Source organism: Drosophila busckii, chromosome 2R, assembly GCF_011750605.1.
Source record: "Drosophila busckii strain San Diego stock center, stock number 13000-0081.31 chromosome 2R, ASM1175060v1, whole genome shotgun sequence".
Classification (NCBI taxonomy): domain Eukaryota; kingdom Metazoa; phylum Arthropoda; class Insecta; order Diptera; family Drosophilidae; genus Drosophila; species Drosophila busckii.
The window spans coordinates 1,284,482-1,296,924 of NC_046605.1; the positions used below are offsets into that span (position 1 = coordinate 1,284,482).

Genomic DNA, 12,443 nt, shown 5'->3' on the forward strand with positions numbered 1-12,443 from the left:
AAACGCGCGCGGATTAGTTGACTGCTTCAGCATTTTCATTAGTTTTAGTTAGCTCGCCAGCAGGCAACGACCGAATTAGTTTTTATGCTTTCACTTTGCCACACATATTTTCATTTTTTTGCTCTCGCACTTTAAATGAAAGTCAGCTGCCCGCACTCACACACACACAAGCACACACATACACATGTATATAGCATAAAAATTGTGCTTTGCTTTGCAAGATATTTTTTAACTCGCAGTTTGGGCCATTTGTTGCGCCCAGCTGTATGCTTTAGAAAAATGTGCGCTTGTCAGTTACAGTAAGCGCATAATTTGTTCAGCGACAGCGAAAAAAAGTTAAGCGGGCTGCTCAAAAATATTAATTTGGGTAGCAGGCATTATAATAAGAGCAGCGGCCATGAGAGTTCAAGCCAAAAAAGAATATGAATATGATAAGGAAGAGTGTACTGAAAATTACGATATTCAAATTTACGATATTCGTGCTAAGCATAAACAGGAGCTAAAATTTTGATTTAAAGCGTTTATTTATTTTTACGATATACAGTTTTACGATATTCAGAATGTTTTTAAATTTCGTAACAAGTTCAGCTTTATTAAACGACACCATTTATTAAATCGTTATTACATATTTGCCATATTCATTTATATGACATTCAACTTTAATGCAATAATCTTCATTGCATAATTTTTTTAAGTATTCGCATAAGTAAATTTAGCTTTATTAGGCGACTCGATTTAATAATCATTATATACGATATTCAACTGAAATAATTTAAGTGCATTCAGCATTACGATATTCAAGCTTAATGCAATTATTAGTTTTTGTTTTTACTTATACATACGCTTATCTAGCTTTTTTTTAAAAGATACGCTGTATTAAATTGTTATCATATCAATACGATATTCAGTTTTACGATAGTCCGAATTACGTTGTTCAACTTAAATGTAATAATCTTCATTGCAGAATTTTTTTTTAAGTTTTCGCATAAGTGAATTTAATTTTAATCGCTGTATAAGTCGCTATCACATAACTTGCAATGTTCAGTTTTACAACATTCAGCATTACGATATTCAACTTTAATGTTATAAAGATCATTGTATAATTTTTTTTTAAATTTGTTGCATAAGTAAATTTAGCTTTAACGACTCGTTCTAATAATCATTATCATATATACGATATTCAACTGAATAAGCTTAGCAGCATTCAGAATTACGCTATTCAACTTAAATGCTTTCTTCTAACTTTTACTTTTTCATAAGTAAAGCAAGCTTTATTAAAATATACGACGTATAATATTTAAACGTTATCATATAAATACGATATACAGTTTTCAGGCATTCAGTATAACGATTTGTACTATACCATAAGTTAATTTCGCTTTATTAAAAGTTATGCTGTAGCCAATCTACTAGATATTAGAACTCGTAGCTTGCGCAACTTTGAAATGTAAATATACGATATTTGAATTTATCTCTTTGTGACTTTGCTGCTTGCTGTGCATTTGTTTGCCATTTTCACAGCTCAACAAATGTCGTTTTCAGCAGGATGCATAAATATTTTATAGTACGCACGAAAAATACTAGACAACTGCCTCTATATTTTATGACTGCGACGCACTCAAGGCAGCAGCGTATAAAACACAGGTAGACGCAAATGTATGTGTGTGTGAGTGTGAGTGCAGTGAGCAGTGTGTAAAAGTGTAAAAGTCAGTTGGACAAACATGTAAAGAGGTTAAAGAGGCAGCAGCTGCAGTTGACAGGCAAGAAATGGCAATAAAATTGTTATAGAATTTTTTGGCTGCTGTTGAGCTTTTGTTTAAATATTATTTACGAGCACACATTAAAGTTGTGTGTGTGTGTGTGTGTGTGTGTGGCTACACCACCTGTGATTTAACATAGTTACGAATGGTAGTGAGCAGGCAGCTGCCAAGCTAATGCCAAATCCATTAGCCGCGAGGGCATGTGCGAAAGGCACTCACGTGTAATCAGACGGCCCACGCCCCAGACCCAAACCCAAGAGCCCCAAGCTGGACGCACACACACGCACGAGCTGAGCTGAGCTGTGTGTGCGTGTGTGTATATCAATGCTTAGCAACAACAGCTGGCAGGGCAAACAAGCTTACGAAAACTTTTCGTTAGTATAGATATAGCAATATGTATTTTTGATGCTTGTTGTTGCTTGTAGCAACTTTCAGGCAGCAAAAGTTGCGCTGTCAGCTTTAAGACTGTCAACAAAGCTGCAAGTGTCCTGCGGCAAGTATCCAGGTTTGCATATTTTATAAATTTTAGCCTGAACGAACGCAAAGGCTTTTCAATTTCGCTGTCAGTTGCGAAAGTGCCATTTACTTTTTATATATATCGTATAATATATATGTCCTGAACAGCGGCTATTATGCAACATTTATGGCGCTTTTTATACACTTTGAGATTTTTGTAAAAAATGGATAAGGTAGCATGAAGTTGTGCGCATGTATGTAACAGGGAGCAGGAGGCGTGGCATACCCCATAAAGTATATATATACTTGAGCAGCTGGACGAGCTGCGTCGATATAGCCATGTACGTCTGTATGAGCGCGTGTTTCTCAGCAACTATAAAAGCTAGAGCAACCAAATTTGGTATATAAGTGCTTCTATATGCAAACCCGAACGCTTTTATTTTATTTTTTTTTATTTCCACCTCACTCCCCCGCAAATCGAAAAAAAAACGATATAAGGCTGTACAAAAATCTTTGAAAATCTAAAATAAATCACATAATTTCCTAGTCATGTTTTCGACTTTGTTTTCGAACATTTCATTTCATTCAATGCGAATAGCATTTCAATTTTCAATATACACAGCAGGGTGTCAAAGTGTATTTAAAATTTGTTGGCGCCCAACTTTAATGCGTACACTTGTGTTTTTTTTTTTTTTTGGCAGCGCAGAAGTTTTGTGTTTGCGGCAAATTGCCAATGCGAGCTCAGGAAATGCTTTAGTTGATTTAGCTGCTAAGTGCAGCAGCTTCAGCCGGCGCAAGTGGCAAACGACAACAATAATTTGTCGCACGCTCTCGCTCTCTCATGCTCCCTATCGCTCTCTCTCTCTCTCTGTGGCTGGCTTGGATTTTCGGCAACAATGTACTCATAAATCCCCTTGGCGCTTGTAAAAACAATTATGCCAGATATTTACACCGCAAAGGCCGTTGCCATTGTCAGTTGGCTGCCTGCAACATGCAACATGCAACATGCAGCAACGTTCTGTGCATTGCACATTTGCGTTTTAACATTTTTGGCTTTTAATTGCAGTTGCTTTTTGCACATTGCCTTTTGCCTCTGCGCTGCGTTTAATGCGGCGTATGCGTAATATTACTTACAAATTTGCGGCCAGCCCAGTGCAGTTATTGTAATTGCGCTTGCTGCATTCTTTGTTTAATTAAACTATTAACTTTAACTTAAAGCTAAAACTGACGCTTTAAGTTTAACGCGCATAAACAAAACCTCAGCTCAGCTCATTGCTCTCATTTATCTTGTGCGTAAATATGCCGTGCGGCTTTAATTGCATGTCGAGCCACCCACAAACACCAAAATATGGCTACATAGCGACAGCTGACAGGTGTACAAACAGGTAATTAAGCGCAACAATAAATGCACTCAGCAGTCAGCAGCGTGCGTCGCTGTGTTTGGCATTTAAGCTGCAATTGCTTTAAGCAGCCTTTTGAACACTTTTTAAGCATTTGTTGTGCTTTATAATTAATCATTAAATAAAATGCAAACCAAAATATACACAAAAAGTTGAGTGCACAAAGTTGTGCTTAACTTTTATTTTGCATAGCAAGTAAAAATGTTGTCTGAGCATTTAAAATGTTCCTCATATCAATAGTTATTACTTTTGTTTAAAACTGTAAATAAACTTTTGTCATCATATCGTAATAGTAAAAATTCAATACATATAGCAGAGTGTAAACTTCTGTCATTATATAGCCTTGCTTCATTTTAATTTGGCTACAATTTCAACATTTGTTGTGCTGCATAATTAACTAGCTGCCATTAGTAGTTACAGCTTTAATGGCTGCGTTATAAAATGCATTTCATTTGCATTGCTTGCTAACTAAAATATATATACTAAAAAGTTTAATGCACTTTAGCTCAAAGCTCTAACTTTTATTTCCGAATGAGCATATAAAGATTATTACTTTTGTTCAAAACTCTAAAAACTTATTTCTAAATAAGCTAATAACAGTCTTTGTTAGCCTCTACTATTAAAACGCATAGCAAGTAAAAATCGTAAATTTCTGTCATCATACAGTTTGCCATATTTTAATTTGCATGCGTAAATATTTTAACATTTGTTGTGCTGCATAATTAACTAGCTTTAATGGCTTCCAAATTAATTGCATTTCATTTGCAGTGAACTAAAACATTCACAAAAAGTTGAATGTACATTTAACTGAAAGCTATAACTAATTTTATGGCAGTTCTTAACTTGATCATTTAAAAGAGTTCTTCTAGCAATTCAATAGACAGCACTTTTGTTCAAAAATTATTTTTAACTCCAACTAATAACAGCGGCTTTGTTAATTTAATGTTTAATTTGCAAGTAAAAATTGTAAATTTCTTTAAATTTAACATTTAGAATTTTTTAAAATTTAAATTAAACTAATTTGATGGCAGTTCGTAACTTTTATTAACCAATGAACATCTTTTGTTCAAAACTAATTTCTAATTCTAACTAATAACAGCGTCTTTGTTAGCCTCTACTTTAAAAACGCATAGGCAAGTAAAAATCGTAAATTTCTGTTATTTAATTTGCATGTGTAAATATTTTAAAATTTAAATGTTAAATTTAAAGTTTTTAACACAAGTAAGAGAAGAACTCTTTAGATGCTCATTGGTTAATTAAACTAATTTAATGGAAGTTCGTATCTTTTATTACCCAATGAGCATCTAAACAGTTCTTCTCTTACTTTTGTACTTAACTAATTTTTAAGTCAAACTAATAACAGAGTCTTCTTTGTTAAGCTTTACTATTAATTCGCATAGCAAATAAAAATCGTAAATTTCTGTCATTATTTAGCTCGACATATTTAATTTGCATGTGTAAAAATTTCAACATTTGCTTATAACTAACTAGCTGGCATTATTTGTAAAGACTTTAATGAGTAGAAAGTGTAAGCGAATAAAATATTGCATTGAATTTGCAGTGAAAGTTTGCCTGGCTAACTTTTGTTCAAGCCACTAACCAAATGTTAACAGAGTCCTGTTAAAACTTTTATGTTGCACATAAAATAAAAATATAAATTTCTAAGCATTCTGTTAGAATTTCATTTCAAGCTAATATAGCTTAGCTCATGTAGCTTTGCATTTATAATAAACTTAGTAGCTAGCACTCAGTACTTACATTAGTTCAATTAATAATTAAATCTTCTTAAAAAATTAATAAACTGTTAACATAAAAAGGTGCTGTAGAATTTAATTTTAAGCCTATTTTACTTTGCTGCCATCAACTACTGATAACTAATAATTTGCGCAGCTTAGTGCAGTTCACTAAACTTTTCACTAAACTAAAGTAAACAATTAACAGCAATTAGTCATTTGCTAGTTGAAGTTTTGCCCACAAAGCTAGCCGCAGCAATAGACAATGGCTTAAAGCTTCGAAATGCGAGTCAACTTAACCGAAATGCAAATTTCCATATCAAAAGCTGATTATGCTCATATCATAACCAAAAACTTTAACTGTACAGCTGTCTGTGTGTGTGTGTGTGTGTGTGTACACTCAATTTTCATAGTCACGTACATGCGTTTAAAGTGGTTTCATGTGTGTGTGTGTGTGTATTTTGCTAACGTATTTATGTTGCTCGGGCTAAACTGAGGTTAGTCTCAGGCTAACCTCGTCATGCCAAAACCAAACATTGCCACGTGCAGCTGTATGTGTGTGTGTGTCTGTCTGTGTGTGTGTGTCTAAATACATGTAAAGTATAATGGCATGAGCTTAAACAAACAGCGCGCTAACCGCAACATTTTCAACGAGCGCTCGGCGCTTGTCAGTGCCTTAAATGTTTTTAAAATTTTGTTACTCGCCCAGAACTCAACTCAACTCAACTCCGAGTCGACTTTGATGTAAGGCGCGACTTAATAAGCTTGCAGTTTATATATTTTGTACTTACATTGTGACGCTTCTTCTCACGTTCCGGCACCGCATGCCAGCTGAACTGTAAATTCCAATCGAAGCCGCCCACATTGACGCCGCTAGAGTCGCGATAATGATACTCAAGTGTCGTATCGTCGAGCACATCGATGACGGGACACACAACGGTCGTCGAATTGCGCGCTATGCGATCCAGCAGCGGCTCCAGCCAACCTGTAAAATCAACAATTAGTTTTACACTCTCGACAAAAGAAAATTGCAAGTCACGCTGCTGATTTTTTACAGTGCATCACACACACATACAATTTGTTGTTTAATTTAATAGCTTTGTGTTTTCTCTGCTGCTGCTGCTGCTTTTGGCAGCATTGTCATCCATCATCCGCATTTGCAATGATGACGACAGTTGACAGGCAGCACCAAAAGTAAAAGTAAAGTAACAAAAATTGTTTTCTTACACTGTCAACTTTCCCAAACACAAACACATAAACACACACACACGCCATTGCTCAAAATAATCTAAAGCTCGCTTTTCGTTTTGGCACGCTGCAGAAAAATGTACAAAGGGTCTTTTCATTTAGTCGATTCAAAGAAAAGTTTCGTTTGTCACTTTATTAAAATTGAGATTTTGATGCAGTTATTCTAAAGTTAGTCACTCATTAGCTGTTTAAATATTAGAATGATAGTCCCTCTAGTTGTAAATATAACGAGTTACATTTTTGACTTTGCTCAGAGCGACAACAGAAATAAATTAGAAAATACGCCCCCTATAAAATTTTAATTTTTTGGCTTAAGTATTGTAAGCCAAATGCGTCGATACATTTTTGAGCAGACTAAAGAGCTGATTGGATGTATCCATATCTGTTTGTCTGTTTTCTCAACTATAAGAAGCCTTCAAACTTAACAGCTGAGTTCGTCTATATCCAAAGCAACTCAATTTGTTAATGGAATTTCAATATTTTCTCACTCTTGCACAAAAATGACTTAAAAATTTAATTCCCACTCAATCTGAATATTTATATATATTTTTTTTAAAGTTATTTCTTAACTAACTTAAAGTTTTTAACACTTCAACATTCAATTCCAAAGCGTCAAGTTTACCAAAAGATTTAATAACAAATTTATAGCTGCGTAAATAATTTACCAAAAGATTTAATAATAAATTTATAGCTGAGTAATTGATTTTACAAGAGGGCGCGAGCTTTAATAATAAGTGAGATTTAACTTAAGTTCTAACTTTAAGTTAATTTAACTTTTAATTTAACTTTAGTTCTAACTTTAAGTTTTTAATAATTCAACATTAAATTATAAAGCGTTAAGCTCAACAAAAGATTTAAAAAGAAATTTATAGCTGAGTAATTCGCTAGAGTGTGCGAAATTTAATCCTGACATTCTTTAATTCTTTTCATTATTATTTCTATGCTAATTGTGTTACCCTCAGCACTGAGTCTCACAATGTCGCCTATGCACAACTTTGCAACATTATTTTTGCTACAGAGCAGTCCGTCCAAGTTTATTTGTTAGTTTTGCGCTCTTGCTCTCGCTGTGCGCCCTTCGCATCGATTTCGTGCGCAATAAACAAAATTGATTGTGTTTTCTCATTTCATCACAAAAAAAAAATGAAAAGCTCAAGCTCGAGCTCGAGTCTAAAGCAATCTACGCTATCAACAAAACTAAAGATTAAGTGATTTAGTAGTTGGCTTTGTTTCATTGGCAACATTGTGTCGTAACGGCTTTCATCAAATCTAACAGACAAAATTGAGAGCCCACTGGGGAGTTAAAGCGTGAAGCCCACAATATAAAAAGTTTGCTTTACTTTTTGTGGTTTGTTTGTGTTAAATGCATAAAATTTAAATGTGTGTGTCAAACACAACTGCAAATATTGCAAACAGACAGAAATTTCAGATTTCATTAAAGCAGCGTGAATAAAAATCATTGCGTGCTTTTAGGCGGAAAATTGAAATTGCCAAACTAATGAATTGTATGTGGCACTCACCCTCAGTGCACTCGCAATGGGAGTCCAAATAGGTAATCACTTCCGACTGGGCATGCTTGGCGCCCAGCAGGCGCGCACGTATGAGTCCATCACGCTGCGCGCCACGCACAATCTGCACCTTGGAGTAGGCGGCAAAATAATCCTCCAGCTGCTTCTTGAGATGCGCTGCGCATAAATAAGAGGATTAAACTAGAGATACACACAAGCTAATTGGCTTTTAACTTACGCATATCGCTGTAGTCATCGACGAGTATAATTTTGCCTATAAGCTCCTTGGGCGATCTGTCCAGCACCGAGTGCACTGTGCGCAGCAGCACGGACCACGCCTCATTGTGGAAGCAAATGATGACATCGGTCTTGGGCAAATTGGGCAAATAGCGTGCGCTGTCCTTGCACCAGGCGTCACGTGGATCGGGCAGCGTGCGATGCACCGATATCAGATCGGAGACATATTGATTAAACGCATTGTTCGTCCAGCCATCGTCGACGGCCTTTTTCATTTCGGGCGACATCTCCTTGGGCAGCACCACGGGCTTGCCCATCTCCCCAGGGTTTTTCTCCAGCCCCTCCACAGGCATATCCAGCACGTTTTTGCCTGTAAGGGAAGCAAAGAGAGTGAGTTGAGTTGAGTGATAAGTGGCGGGTTAAAGTTCTTTGCTTGATTTGGCTTAAAATAGACAGCGCCCCACACATACACACTGAGTGGGCGTGGCTGCTACCGTTGCTGCTGCTGCTTCTGCTTTGTTGTGCATGAAATTTACGACTGGCAGTACGTGTGACACGCTGCGAAGATAAATCGCATTGCATTTGACATGAAAAGTTGTCATCATCAGCGTCGTGCATGAAAAATGTCACACACACACACACACACACGCATACACTCTTGAAATATCTGCATGCTAAGCGCACAGTGGTGCACAACTAAACTTAAAATTAAAGGCAAAGAATTTTATTAAATTGCTTAAACAACTCAAGAGAGCAAAGCGAGCAGTTTAATTAAATTGCTTTAAGTTTTATTGCAGTTTTTAGATGAAAATAATTGTCAAGCATTTTATTATTAAACTAAATTTATTGTAGCAACAACTAATATAAAAAAATACCTCATAACTGTCTATACCAAAAGCAATTTCATTAAATCGCTTTAATTTACAATAACAATATTTTTATTTGCTAACAAAAGTGATAAGTAAAAATTAAAAAAATGTTTAAAGCTAAGGCAAAATAAATCAAATGCATTAAATTCGCTGTGCGCTGGTTTTTGTCAAATGCATAAACAAAATAGACTCTCAATTTAATTAAATTGCTTTAATTTACAATAACAATATTTTATATAAACTAAAACAAGTGCTGCAATTTATAAGAATTAAAAAGCAAAGGGGTCTGGAGCGTTTTCCTGCCTAGCATGAGATTATTCCAAGGTTGGGGTGATACAATAAATCTTAAAAATTCTTCAGCATATATAAAATCAAATTAATATAACGATTTAGCCTAACAGCAAGTAAATCAAATAGATTTTGTCAGATGCATAAACAAAATGAACTCTTTAGCAATAATAAAAGACTCTCAATTTAGTTAAATTGCTTTAATTTACAATAGAAATAGACCAAAGACTCTCAATTTATTTAAATTGCTTTAGTATACAATAGCAATATTTTTATTTACTAAAACAAGTGATGCAGTTTAAAAAAATAAAAAAGTTTTAAGCAAAGGGAAAGTAAATCAAATATAATTCGACGTGAAATACATTAAATGCCTAAACAAACTGAACTATTTATTTTTTTATACTCTGAACTATTTATTATTTTAAACTGAACTCTTCAACCATAAAAAAGACTTCAAGTTGTCTTTACTCTTCAACAATAAGAAAAAGACAATTTGAAGAGTCTTTATTATTATTGAAGAGTTCAGTTTAAAATAATAATAAAACAATATATTATTATGCAGTTATTCGGTACAATAAAATATATAAATAAATGCTATAAAGCATAATTATTTAGCTAAATACTATGCTTATTAACAAAACTCTGCTCTATGTGCAAGTACAACGCACAACGTTGCGTATGCGTGTTGTCATTGTTAGTGCCATGCTCAATGTGCTGCTGCTGCTGCCTTTTGGGTAAATGTTATTGCTTCTACGTATGTGCACGTGCCTGGCTGTCTATATGTGTGTGTGTGTGCTTGTGTGTGTGCATTATATTATCTTGTTATTTGCATTTGCATGTGGAAATATAATTCTGTTCCGGCTGCCAGTTGCTGCTTTTTATGAGATTTGTCAGCCAGAAGTGACACTTATTGGCGCTGCTCAGCTGCGTGTGTGTGTGTGTGTATGCTTGTGTGTGGGACAAACATTTCAATTACCACACAGCGCGCACCCAAAAGCAAACTGTGGCACAAAAGTAAAAAGAGCATAAAAGAAAATCAGGCCTCAGCCATTGCCCACATTATGCGATTGGTTAAGGCTGGTAAATGGCCAAAAGGCCAATCAGGCAGCTATAAATTTGTTGCGGCCGCAACCAAAAGCCATTAAAAATGAGCATAGAACGCTGTAGCAGCGAGCGGCGTAAGAGGTGCGCGCATAAATTTTATGATTTGTCGTAGTTACAACTTCATTCACGCATCGAGGCTAGCGCAGGCTCTGGCAAGGACTAAGCGTTTGTATATTGGCAACGTTACGTTGTAACGTAACGTAATGAACTTTTTTGCATGCTGTGCACACAGAAACATAAAAAGCACAACAACAACAATGAAAGCCAGTCAGCTATGTAGGCAGGCAGTCGACTGTGCATAGGTTGTGGCGTCTTTTGGGGTTTTATGTGTTTTATTGATTCACTTATTTATGGCCCAGCATGGGTTATTATTATGGCGCTTTGCCGCTCCAGCTCTGTGGCCTTTGTGGGCGCTGTTTCTAGTCATTTAAATGTAGCCGCCACCTGAGCCCAATCCAATTATAGAATGTGAAATTATGAATAAAGCGCTGCCTCGGCTCTGTGGCCTGAACGTTGCCAGAACACAGCACACAATACAGTGAATACACGGATTTAAAGACTAGACCAGTCATAATATTTAATTAAGAGTGCGCTGCGCTTTTTTGAGCTACGTATTTATAAACTTACTTTGTTGCTTAGCAGATACGCAGATTACATAAATTAAATTAATTGCTAGGCAGTAATAGACAGTCAAATAAAATGGTAAAAGCAAGCAAATGTTCAAAGTAGCTTAAAGTATTCATAATGCAGTATGCCCAATATAAGCTTAAATTTTAATAATATTTTTTAACAAATATTACTTTCTTTTAAAGCTTTATTTTATTTATATATAGAACAAATCACTCCTTTAACATTAAATTAAATATTATTGATAAAATTAAAAATGTAAATAAATCTGACAACATTTATATACTTTGCATTAAGAGGGCCAGAGCCCAGCATAAAATTAAGCAAATTATTTTATTTTTACTTGCACTACAAATTTTTCTTTTATAATATAATATAATGCCTATTTAGAATAATTATATTGCTTAGGGCAGATTAGACAGTAAATAAAAATGGTAAAGCAGCAAATGTCAAAGTAGCTTTAAAATATTAATAAGCTATATGCAATATTAAAACCTAAATTTGAACAATATTTAAAATAAATATACTCCATTTTACTTAAGCACACAATGAATAAAGCTTTTGATAAAATATAAAAAGCAAATGCATTAAAATATCATAAATGTATATTATATATAAGAGTAATCATAAAATATTAAGCAAAATTATTTTATTTTTACAAATTTTTACAACAAATAATTTTCTGTTGATTTTTAATGTGTATTTAAATTAAAAAAAAATATTAATAAATTGCTTAGGCAGAATAGAGAGTAAATAAAATTGTGAAGCTGCTGCTTTTGCTTATATGAGCGAAATCATAAAAACTGCTCTAAAATATAATTAATTAATATGCAATATTAAAGAATAGTTTATAATAATAAAATAATACTTGATAAAATTAATTCTTTTTTACTTGTATGAAAAACTACTAAGAACAATACAAACTCTGAAGTTTGTTTAAAATTAATTGCCTTAAAATATGATTAGGTGTAATTTTTATTTTAGTAGTAATTTAATATAGCAGAACTAATTTCGTTGTTAATTTCAATAGCAAATTGTAGAGTAATTTGTATTTTAGTAGTAAATTAAATGTCGTTTTTTAGTAGTTAAATTTTATTTTGGTAGTTAATTTGTAGTAATTTATTGTAGTAGAACTAAATCGTTGTTAATTTCAATGCACATATTTTTAAATGTAATTTTTTTAATTAATTTATCACATTATACATTATAATGATAG

At 34.1% G+C, this 12,443-nt stretch overlaps 1 protein-coding gene across 3 annotated transcripts in view; it reads right to left on the reverse strand.

Annotated features, from left to right (window-relative positions):
• LOC108596770 (putative polypeptide N-acetylgalactosaminyltransferase 9) overlaps nt 1–12,443 on the reverse strand; it is a 75,081-nt gene that overhangs the window by 25,099 nt on the left and 37,539 nt on the right. For all 3 annotated transcript variants that reach the window (XM_033293368.1, XM_017982866.1, XM_033293367.1), the window contains 3 exons: nt 8,341–8,709; nt 8,115–8,279; nt 6,141–6,334 (listed from right to left, as the gene is read on the reverse strand). In XM_033293368.1, the coding sequence (XP_033149259.1) occupies nt 6,141–6,334; nt 8,115–8,279; nt 8,341–8,709 (728 nt within the window). The remainder of the gene's footprint in view (nt 1–6,140; nt 6,335–8,114; nt 8,280–8,340; nt 8,710–12,443) is intronic.